This window comes from Nyctibius grandis, chromosome 2 (assembly GCF_013368605.1).
Source record: "Nyctibius grandis isolate bNycGra1 chromosome 2, bNycGra1.pri, whole genome shotgun sequence".
In the NCBI taxonomy this organism is placed as follows: Eukaryota; Metazoa; Chordata; class Aves; order Nyctibiiformes; family Nyctibiidae; genus Nyctibius; species Nyctibius grandis.
In genome coordinates, this window is record NC_090659.1 from 126968170 (window position 1) to 126979777 (window position 11608).

General features: G+C 61.5%; 1 protein-coding gene across 2 annotated transcripts in view; it reads right to left on the bottom strand.

Moving 5' to 3' along the window:
• Positions 1-7654, bottom strand: part of CLPB (ClpB family mitochondrial disaggregase) — an 85520-nt gene extending 77866 nt beyond the window's left edge. The window contains exons 1-3 of one of the 2 annotated variants that reach the window (XM_068418966.1): positions 7407-7652; positions 6521-6749; positions 2785-2836 (exon numbers count right to left, since the gene is read on the bottom strand). In XM_068418966.1, the coding sequence (XP_068275067.1) occupies positions 2785-2836; positions 6521-6749; positions 7407-7595 (470 nt within the window). In that variant the 5' untranslated portion in view covers positions 7596-7652. Of the gene's footprint in view, positions 1-2784; positions 2837-6520; positions 6750-7406 lie in introns of both variants that reach the window. The other variant, XM_068418958.1, reaches the window with a different exon arrangement.
• Between the last annotated feature and the right edge of the window lie 3954 nt (positions 7655-11608).

Sequence of the window (11608 nt, forward strand, 5' to 3'; positions counted from 1 at the left end):
GTGGAGTCACCATCTCTGGAGGTGTTTAAGAAAAGACTGGACATGGCACTTAGTGCCCTGGTCTAGTTGCCATGGTGGTGTGAGGGCAATGGTTGGACTCAATGATCCCAGAGGTCTCTTCCAACCTGGTTGATTCTGTGATTCTGTGATCTTCTTGGTACCTCACCCCACCCTCTCTCACACACTCATTTTCTACACTTCAGACCAAAAGTCTGCACGTCCTAGTCACTTATTACGATGTTTAAATGCATAAAGAGCCGTGACAAGCCATCAGCTGAGCAAGGCACTTGAAAAAGGCCAGCTCCCCAGTTCACACAGCAAGGACAACCAAGTCCCCAGCAGCAGATGGAGAGAGCACGTAGCAGAGAACGGGGTCTGGAGGATTACAAACACCTGGCTGCTGCTTCTGGAAAGGCTGGAGAGCTGCACAACATCAGCAACTGCTCCACAGCACGTCCCTGCTCGGCTTTCCTGGCACGGCACAACGAGGCAGGTTGGTGAACAGCAGAGAACACGCGTCCTGAATCGCTCTGTGACGCCCAGGGCAGCGTGCAGGAGCCCAGCCCTGCCACACCACCGGCTTCTCACTGCTTTTAGGTTATCACACCGAGACATCAGGCCGTGGGAGAGAGTTTAAAGGAGTCTAAAACTATATTAGAAAACTCTATCACACCAGGCAGAGGACAGCTGAATTTGGGCTTTTGCAGGCAACAAAAGCAAGAGCCCTTAAGGTCATTCTGTTTGTGCCTCCTCTGGCAGCTCCGCAGCAGCGGTGGAGCTCCTGGGCTGTAGGGATCGAGTGCACCCTCAGTGAATGTGCAGATGACCCCAAGCTGGGTGGGAGTGTCGATCTGCTGGAGGGTAGGAAGGGTCTGCAGAGGGATCTGGACAGGTTGGATAGATGGGCCGAGACCAACGGCGTGAGGTTCAACAAGAACAAGGGCCGGGTCTGACACTTGGGCCACAACAACCCCCTGCAGTGCTACAGGCTGGGGGAAGAGTGGTTAGAAAGAGCCCTGGGGGTGCTGATGGACAGGCGGCTGAACGTGAGCCAGCAGTGTGCCCAGGTGGCCAAGAAGGCCAATGGCATCCTGGCCTCTATCAGGAATAGTGTAGCCAGCTGGTCTGGGGATGGGATCGTCCCTCTGTACTGGGCACTGGTGAGGGGGCACCTTGAATCCTGTGTCCAGTTGTGGGCCCCGCACTTCAAGAGAGATGTTGAGGTGTTGGAGCGAGTGCAGAGGAGGGCGACCAAGCTGGGGAAGGGTCTGGAGGGTCTGACCTGCGAGGAACGGCTGAGGGAGCTGGGGGTGTTTAGCCTGGAGAAGAGGAGGCTCAGAGGTGACCTTAGTGCAGTCTACAACTACCTGAAGGGAGGTTGTAGCGCAGTGGGAGTCGGCCTCTTCTCCCAGGCAACCAGCGATAGGACAAGAGGACACAGCCCCAAGCTTGGCCATGGGAGGGTCAGGTTGGACATTAGGAAGCATTTCTTCTCAGCAAGGGTCATTAGCCATTGGAAGGGGCTGCCCAGGGAGGTGGTGGAGTCACCATCTCTAGAGGAGTTTAAGAAAAGCCTGGCCATGGCACTTAGTGCCCTGGTCTAGTTGCCATGGTGGTGTCAGGGCAACGGTTGGACTCGATGAGCCCAGAGGGCTCTTCCAACCTCATTGATTCGGTGATTCTGTGACTGTGTACAGCCACCCACCCCTCCAGAATGAGGGGGAGCACAGAGCATCCCGCATGCTGCTCTGCCTCACCAGGCTCACAAATCACCCAGACATCCCTAAGCAGCAGCTTCCTGCAATTACAAGCAGCAGAACACATGTGCCAATTAGCCCCACACCAATATCCTCTTCTGCCCTTGATCTAGGCCAGGCCTCAGCCCGGGGGTGCAGCAGAGCCAGGCTGCTTCCTCTGAGACCCCGGAGACGGGAGGGAGCATCCCCTGGGCGCAGGAGGGGCAGGATCTCCTCCCCTGCCACAGGAGGACGCGGGGACAGCAGCTCTGGGTGGGAAATCTCAGCGAGAGAGAAACATCAGGTGTGGTGACACCAGGAGAGCAGCAAAGTCTGCTCCTGTCCTGGGCAAGCTGCCATGCTGCCAAAAAATCTGAGTTCTGTACTGCCTGGGGCAGCTCTCGGGAGACCCCCCCTGCAGTGCTGCGTCCAGCTCTGGGGTCCCAACAGAAGAAGGACACGGAGCTGTTGGAGCGAGTCCAGAGGAGGCCACGGAGATGCTCAGAGGGCTGGAGCCCCTCTGCTCTGGAGACAGCCTGAGAGTTGGGGTTCTTCAGCCTGGAGAAGAGAAGGCTCCGGGGAGACCTTCTAGCACCTTCCAGTGCCTGAAGGGGCTACAGGAAAGCTGGGGAGGGGCTTTTGACAAGGGCATGGAGTGACAGGACGAGGGGGAACGGTTTTAAACTGAAAGAGGGGAGATTGAGATGAGATGTGAGGAAGAAATTCTCGGCTGTGAGGGTGGTGAGAGCCTGGCCCAGGTTGCCCAGAGCAGCTGTGGCTGCCCCCTCCCTGGCAGTGTTCAAGGCCAGGTTGGATGGGGCTTGGAGCAACCTGGTCTGGTGGAAGGTGTCCGGGCCCGTGGCAGACACATTTCATTACTGCAGCACTGAGCTCACAAACCGTCCTGGGAACCACCCGAGCCAACCCAAACACGAGTCCCAGCGGGTAACGAGGACGAGCTCAGCCCTTCCCCCAGAGCTGACAGAGCTCCCCTGCCCTCCCGCCCCTCGCTGCGCTGCTCCCTCACCCCTCTCCAACGCCCGCTTACCTGTTGACTTCTGAAACGTTGTTGACCCTCGCAGCGTCCAGCAGAGCATCTTCTGGAAACAGAGGGAGAAGAGGGAGCGAGTCAGCAGCAAAACATGCATGTAATCACCTGGAGGTGGCACAGGCCACTGCAGCAGAGGCGGCAGGGCCTGTGCTTACAGCTCTTATCATTACACAGAATCAACCAGGTTGGAAGAGCCCTCTGGGCTCATCGAGTCCAACCATTGCCCTGACACCACCATGGCAACTAGCCCAGGGCACTAAGTGCCATGGCCAGTCTTGTCTTAAACCCCTCCAGAGATGGTGACTCCACCACCTCCCTGGGCAGCCCCTTCCAATGGCTAATGACCCACTGTAGGAAACTACCTTCGCTGACAACCGTGGGTGCTGCCAGTCTCTGGCTCCGAAGGTGCCACGGGATGAGCCTGGCAAAGAGCTGGAGCGAGTTCCTACCACAGGCTCCCAATGACACCTCCTGGCTGGAGGGGGGAAGGACAGCACCCCGGCTCTGAGGCGTAGGGATGCACTGGAGCAAAACCAGCACAGCCAGGAGGGCTGTACTGGGGCGTCTGGGGACAGTTCTCCCCAGTTCTTACCAGCCTTCAGGTGCTGCCTCCTCTGTCCCCAACATCTGTGTCAGCACTAGTGTGGCCAGCAGGACTAGGGCAGGGATCGTCCCCCTGTACCCGGCACTGGTGAGGCCGCACCTCGAATCCTGGGTGCAGTTTTGGGCCCCTCACGACAAGAAAGACCTTGAGGTGCTGGAGCGAGTCCAGAGAAGGGCAACGGGGCTGGGGAAGGGTCTGGAGCACAAGTGTGATGGGGAGCGGCTGAGGGACCTGGGGGGGTTTAGTGTGGAGAAAAGGAGGCTGAGGGGAGACCTTCTCGCTCTCTACAACTGCCTGAAAGGAGGGTGTAGCGAGGGGGGGTTGGTCTCTTCTCCCAGGTAACAAGTGATGGGACGAGAGGAACCGGCCTCAAGTTGTGCCAGGGGAGGGTTAGATTGGAGATCAGGGACAATGTCTTCATGGAAAGGGTTGTCAAGCGCTGGCACAGGCTGCCCAGGGCAGTGGTGGAGTCCCCATCCCTGGAGGGATTCAAAAGCCGTGTAGATGTGGTGCTGAGGGCCATGGGTTAGTGGTGGCCTTGGCAGTGCTGGGGTAAGGGTTGGGCTTGATGGTCTTAAAGGTCCTTCCCAACCCAAATGGTTCTGTGATTCTGTGAATTTTACGACTTGTTTTCTTAAATCCCCCTCCTTAAATCCTGCTCCTGGGGCCGGGGTCCCTCTCTCAGGGCAGGAACACACCACCAGAGGGAGGCTGCGGTTACGGCTCACCCCAGCTTTCTGCAGAGCTTCGAGCTGCACCACAAACCTCAACGTTTCCCCCCGCTGCTCTGAAGGCAACAGCGCCCAGCGTCACGGCAGCTATTTGGGCTGACGGATGTCATGGGTGCAGACACGCACCCAAACCAAGAGCTGAGCCTGTCAGGGGGGCCTGGCACAGCGTCGTCGTCCCAGTCATGAAATCCCAGACTGGTTTGGGTTGGAAGGGACCTTAAAGCCCATCCAGTCCCAACCCCCTGCCACGGGCAGGGACACCTTCCACCAGACCAGGTTGCTCCCAGCCCCATCCAACCTGCCCTTGAACACTGCCAGGGAGGGGGCAGCCACAGCTGCTCTGGGCAACCTGGGCCAGGCTCTCACCACCCTCACAGCCAAGAATTTCTTCCTCAGATCTCCTCTCAATCTCCCCTCTTTCAGTTTAAAACCGTTCCCCCTCGTCCTGTCACTCCAGGCCCTTGTCAAAAGCCCCTCTCCAGCTTTCCTGTAGCCCCTTCAGGCACTGGAAGGTGCTAGAAGGTCTCCCCGGCGCCTTCTCTTCTCCAGGCTGAACAGCCCCAGCTCTCTCAGCCTGTCTCCAGAGCAGAGGGGCTCCAGCCCTCTGAGCATCTCCGTGGCCTCCTCTGGACTCGCCCCACCAGCTCCGTGTGCTGAGGACCCCAGAGCTGGACGCAGCACTTGGTTAAGAACCACACGGGGCTTCCCCAAACCCCCCCGCAGGCCCCGACACGCTGACCAGTCCTCAAACCTGCTCCTGCCATGGAGCCAGGCCTCTGTCTCACAGACCTTTCCTAAGTACTAATTACACAAGACTCCTCGTAACGATGGTGAAACCTCCTGGGCAACCAAGCCAGCAGCCCAGCGCTGCAGTCGGCGCGTTACTCAGAGCAATACCAACCTCTGACGTGCCTGAAACCACGGAGTAAGTGTCCTGCTCTGCAGGCACAGCCCCTCCGGCCCCAGGCCTGTGTCACACTCACCACCAACAAACCTTTCGAGCCCCAAACCTAAGGCTGTGGCAACCAGGGCTTGTGGCCACCCGCCAGCTGCTTCCTTCCCACAGCACGGTGGGCAGAAACACCCCAAACCCGCCCGCAGAGGGGCTGGGGTGCAGCTGGCAAGGGCACGGGGTGGTTTATGTTCGTGGTGGATGGATGTGAGGGTCGTTATCATCACAGAATCACAGAATGTTGGGGATTGGAAGGACCTCGAAAGATCATCTAGTCCAATCCCCCTGGAGCAGGATCACCTGGATCATGTCTCACAGGAACGCGTCCAGGCGGGTTTTGAATGTCTCCAGAGAAGGAGACTCCACAGCCTCTCTGGGCAGCCTGTGCCAGTGTTCGGTCACCCTCACCGTAAAGAAGTTTTTCCTCATATTTATGTGGAACCTCCTGTGTTCCACCTTGCACCCATTGCCCCTTGTCCTGTCAAGGGATGTCACTGAGAAGAGCCTGGCTCCATCCTCTTGACACTTGCCCTTTACATATTTATAAACATTAATGAGGTCACCCCTCAGTCTCCTCTTCTCCAAGCTAAAGAGACCCAGCTCCCTCAGCCTCTCCTCAGAAGGGAGATGTTCCACCCCCTTCATCATCTTCGTGGCTCTGCGCTGGACTCTCTCTAGCAGTTCCCTGTCCTTCTTGAACTGAGGGGCCCAGAACTGGACACAATATTCCAGATGCGGCCTCACCAGGGCAGAGTAGAGGGGGAGGAGAACCTCTCTCGACCTACTAACCACCCCCCTTCTAATCCACCCCAGGATGCCATTGGCCTTCTTGGCCACAAGGGCACACTGCTGGCTCATGGTCATCCTGCTGTCCACTAGGACCCCCAGGTCCCTTTCCCCTACGCTGCTCTCCAACAGCTCTGTCCCCAACTTGTACTGGTCCATGGGGTTGTTCTTGCCCAGATGCAGGACTCTACACTTGCCCTTGTTATAGTTGATTACATTTCTCCCCGCCCAACTCTCCAGCCTGTCCAGGTCTCTCTGAATGGCAGCACTGGGGTGTCAGCCACTCCTCCCAGTTTGGTGTCATCAGCGAACTTGCTGACAGCACACTCTAATCCCTCATCCAAGTCATTAATGAATATATTGAATAGAACTGGTCCCAGTACCGACCCTTGAGGGACTCCCCTAGACACAGGCCTCCAACTGGACTCTGTCCCGTTGACCACCACTCTCTGGCTTCTTTCCTTCAGCCACCCCACAGAAGGGTTTGGGTCCCATCACGGACCAGCACACCCTGAGCCCCTGGAGGGCTTCCCAGGCCAGCGCCGGGCTCCAGCCCCAAGCAGGGACCCCCACGCCCCCTCCCCGAGGGCCACAAGCTCCTCCGCTCCGCACCCAGCCCCTTCCCCGCCCCGAGCCAGGCCGGCGAGCGGCGATAGTCACCCTTGGAGCGGCGGTGGTCCCGCACGTAGCAGTAGGCCAGCGCAGCGAGGAGGGCAGGCACCGCAGCTCCCCGGGAGCAGCTCCCGGCTCCGCTCCGACGCCCGCCGGGGTCTCCTCCGCGACGACAGCGCCGCTCAGCACCCCAGGGTGGTGGCTCTCCAAGGGACGTCGTGACGCTGGATGGCCCCGGCACCGCGCCTGCCAGGCCGGTGGCGGGCGGCCTGGGGGTCTGTGGCAAGGTCAGGCCTGAGACTTGCAGCCCTGGCCCCTCTGCCCTGGGGGTCCCCGTTGGGCCTGGGCCCGTATCTAGGGGGGGGACCCCCGGGCCTGGCCCCACTGCTAGAGGGGAGCCCCCCATTGCTAAGGAGAAGCCCCCCAGGGCTGGCCCCACTGCTATGGGGAAGCCCCCCCGGGCCTGGCCCCATTGCTAGGGGAGTGCCCCCCATTGCTAAGGAGAAGCCTCCCGGGCCTGGCCCCATTGCTATGGGGGAGCCCCTCAGGCCCAGCACCATTGCTAGGGGGTAGCCCCCCGGGCCTGGCCCCACTGCTAGGGGGGAGCCCCCCAGGCCTGGCCCCATTGCTAGGGGGGAGCCCCTTGGGCCTGGCCCCACTGCTAGGGGGTGCCCCCCAGGCCCAGCCCCATTGCTAGAGGGGAGCCCCCAGGCCCAGCCCCATTGCTAGGGGGGAGCCCCTTGGGCCTGGCCCCACTGCTAGGGGGTGCCCCCCAGGCCCAGCCCCATTGCTAAGGAGAAGCCCCCCAGGCCCAGCCCCATTGCTATGGGGGTGCCCCCTGGGCCCGGCCCCGTTACCAGGGGTCTCCCCCCCGGGCCCAGGCCCCGCCGTCGCCCCCCCAGGCCGCCCCCCGCCATGACAGCCCCGCGCTCACCGGCGGCGTGTGTTCGCGGCGCCCCCTGGCGGCCGCCGCCGGGAACAGCCGCGGCCTAGCAATCCCGATCCCCTCAGCCGCCGCCGCCGCAGCCCTGTAGGCCTCCCGTGATGGCGACAGCCACGGCGGCGCCCGGAGGAGCCGCGCCAGCCCCGGCGGCGGCGGGCGGGACGCCAGGGAGGCCAGCATGGTCCCCGCGCTGCCCGCGCTCCGCCGCTCAGCACCTTCCCCCCCCCCCCCGCGCCCCGCCGCTGAGGCCGGCGAACCAAGATGGCGGGGAGGGCGGTGGCGCGCAAGGGCTGATGGGAGCTGTAGTGCCCGCCCCGCCCTGCGCCGCGCGGCGTCTGCCACAGCGGACTACAGCCCCCAGGGGGCGCTGCGGTACCGCCCGCCCCGGGGCATGCCGGGAAGCGGCGGCGGCGCCCGGCCCGGCGGGGGGGCAGAGCGGGGCCGCGGGTTCGAGACCCGCCCGGGGCGGCGCGCGCGTGCGGGCACACGCGTGTGCACTCGTGCGCGTGCAAACACGCGTGCCCGCGCACACGTGCACTCACACACATGTGCACTCACATGTGCACTTGCACACACGTGTGCACTCTTGCACGCTCGTGTGCACTCGCACACACGTCTGCACTGGCACACACACATACACTCGCACACACGTGTGCACTCACACGTGCACTCACACACGTGCACACTCACACATGTGCACACTCACACACACACATGCAGTCGCATACATGTGTGCGCACACACACTCGCACACACATGCACACGTGTGCACTAACACACACACGTGCACTCACACACGTGCACTCACACGTGTGCACTCACACACGTGCACTCACACACACCCGTGCGCACACACACATGCACTCGCACACACGTGTGCACTCACACACATGTGTGTGCTCACACACACGTGCACTCGCGCACACACGTGCGCTCACGCACACGTGCTCTCATACGTGCACTCACACACAGGTGTGCACTCACACACACACGTGCACTCACACACATGCGCACTCACACACATGTGTGCACTCACGTGCATTCACACACACGTGTGCACTCACACACACAAGTGCACTCGCACGCACGTGCACTCACACTCACGGTGCACTCACGTGCACTCTCACACACGTGCACTTGCATACACGTGTGCACTCACACGTGTGCACTCACACACGTGCTCACTCTCACACACACGTGCACACTCACACACGTTCACTCACACACACACGTGCACTAATACGTGCACTCACACACACGTGTGCAGTTGCACACACGTGTGCACTCTCACATGTGCACTTGCACACGTGTGCACTTGCACACATGTGTGCACTCACGGTGCACTCACACACATGTGCACTCGCACACACATGCACTCACACTTACGGTGCACTCACGTGCACTCTCACACACGTGCACTTGCATACACGTGTGCACTCACACGTGTGCACTCATACAAACACGTACACTCTCGCACACACCTGTGCACTCTCACACACACATGCACTCGCACACGCGTGCACTCGCACACAGATGTGCGCTCACACATGTGAGCACTCACACACACGCGTGCACTCACACACACGTGCAGTCGCACACACGTGTGCACTCTCACACCTGTGCACTCAAACGGGTGCACTCACACACACACATGCACTAAAACACACATGCACTTACATGTATGCACTCACACACGTGTGCACTCACACACACGTGCACACACGCAGGAGCCCTTTGCACGCCTGTACCGGCCTTGCTGACACGCACGTGATCGCCTCTCCTGCTGCGTCCTGCTGGAACCTGTGTGTGTGCACGTGTCTGCACGCGTGTCTGTGTGCATGTGTGTGCGTGAACACACCTGTGTGTGTGCGTGTGCACGTGTGTGTGCATGTGAGCGTGTGCACGTGTCTGTGCATGTGTGTGAGTGCAGCTGTGCGTGTGCATGTTCATACATGTGCACTCCTAAGTGCACATGTGTGTGCGTGCATGCGTGTTCACATGTGTGCCCACACGTGTCTGCGTGTGCCCACGCGTGTACAGGGCTGCCCACGCGTGTATGGGAGTGCTTTCACATGTATGGGGGTTCCCATACATGTACGGGCGTGCCCACACGTGTACAGGGATGCCCACACATGTGTGAGGTGCCCACATGTGTACATGGGTGCCCATGCATGTATGAGGTGCCCACGCGTGTATGGGAATGCCCATGCGTGGCCGGGGGTGTCCATACATGTACGGGGATGCCCACGCATGTATGAGGTGCCCATGTATGCACGGGGTGCCCACGCGTGTCCAGGAATGTCCACGCGTGTCCGGGGGTGCCCACGCATGTATGGGGGTGCCCATGTGTGTACATGAGTGCCCACGCGTGTACATGTGTGCCGACACATGTATGAGGTGCCCATGCATGTACGGGGTGCCCACGTGTGTACAGGGTGCCCACACATGTACGGGCATGCCCATGCATGTGCGGGGGTGCCCATGCGTGTACAGGGCTGCCCATGCGTGTCCAGTGGTGCCCACGCGTGTCTGAGGGTGCCCATGTATGCATGGGGGTGCCCACACATGTATAAGGTGCCCACGCGTGTCCGGGGGTGCCCACATGTGTCGGGGGGTGCCCACGCATGTATGAGGTGCCCACACATGTACATGGGTGCCCCCGCATGTACATGGGTACCCACACATGTATGAGGTGCCCACGCATGTACGGGGTGCCCACGCACGTACGGGGTGCCCATGCGTGTCCGGGGGTGCCCATGTATGTATGGTGGTGCCCACGCATGTATGAGGGTGCCCACACGTGTCCGGGGGTGCCCACACATGTACATGGGTGCCCATGCATGTACATGGGTACCCACACATGTATGAGGTGCCCACGTGTGTACAGGGTGCCCACACATGTCCGGGGGTGCCCATGCATGTATGGGGGTGCCCACGCATTTATGAGGTGCCCACACATGTACGGGGTGCCCACACGTGTCCAGGTGTGCCCACACATATATGAGGTGCCCATGCCTGCACATGGGTGCCCATGCATGTACGAAGTGCACACGCGTGTACATGGGTGCCCACGCATGTATGAGGTGCCCACACATGTATGGGGGTGCCCACACATGTCCGGGTGTGCCCACGGATGTATGAGGTGCCCACGTGTGTCCAGGGATGCCCGTACGTGTCCGAGGGTGCCCATGTATGTATGGTGGTGCCCACGCGTGTATGAGGTGCCCACGCGTGTACATGCCAAGCCGTGCCAAGCCATGACGAGCCGTGCCGAGCCATGCCCACCCCATGGTCCCTGCCCAGCGGTGCCGGGTGCCCGGGGCCATAGCGGGGCGCAAGGGCCGGGTTTGGGGGCGCTGGGGCTGCCCCGGGGCAGGGGGGGCGGGCCCCCATTGCCCCCCAGTTCCCCCAGCCCAGTTCCCCCAGTTCCCCCAGTTCCCCCAGCCCAGCTCCCCCAGTTCCCCCAGTTCCCCCAGCCCAGCTCCCCCAGTTCCCTCAGCCCAGTTCCCCCAGTTCCCACAGCCCAGCTCCCCCAGTTCCCTCAGCCCAGTTCCCCCAGTTCCCACAGCCCAGTTCCCCCAGTTCCCTCAGCCCAGTTCCCCCAGGTCCCCCAGTTCCCCAGCCCAGTTCCCACAGCCCAGCTTCCCCAGTTCCCCCAGTTCCCCCAGCCCAGTTCCCCCAGCCCAGTTCCCCCAGTTCCCACAGCCCAGTTCCCACAGCCCAGCTCCCCCAGTTCCCCCAGTTCCCCCAGCCCAGTTCCCCCAGTTCCCCCAGCCCAGCTCCCCCAGCCCAGTTCCCCCAGTTCCCCCAGCCCAGTTCCCCCAGCCCCTGCAGCCCAGTCTCCCCAGTTCCCCAGCTCCCCCAGCCCAGTTCCCCCAGTTCCCCAGCCCAGTTCCCACAGCCCAGCTCCCCCAGTTCCCCCAGTTCCCCCAGCCCAGTTCCCCCAGTTCCCCAGCCCAGCTCCCCCAGCCCAGTTCCCACAGCCCAGTTCCCACAGCCCAGCTCCCCCAGTTCCCCAGCCCAGTTCCCCCAGCTCTCCCAGTTCCCCCAGCCCAGTTCCCCCAGTTCCCTAGCCCCCACAGCCCAGTTTCCCCAATTCCCCAGCCCAGCTCCCCCAGTTCCCCAGCCCAGTTCCCCCAGTTCCCCAGCTCGGCTCCTCAGCTCCCCCAGTTGGCCCAGTCTGACTCCCCAGC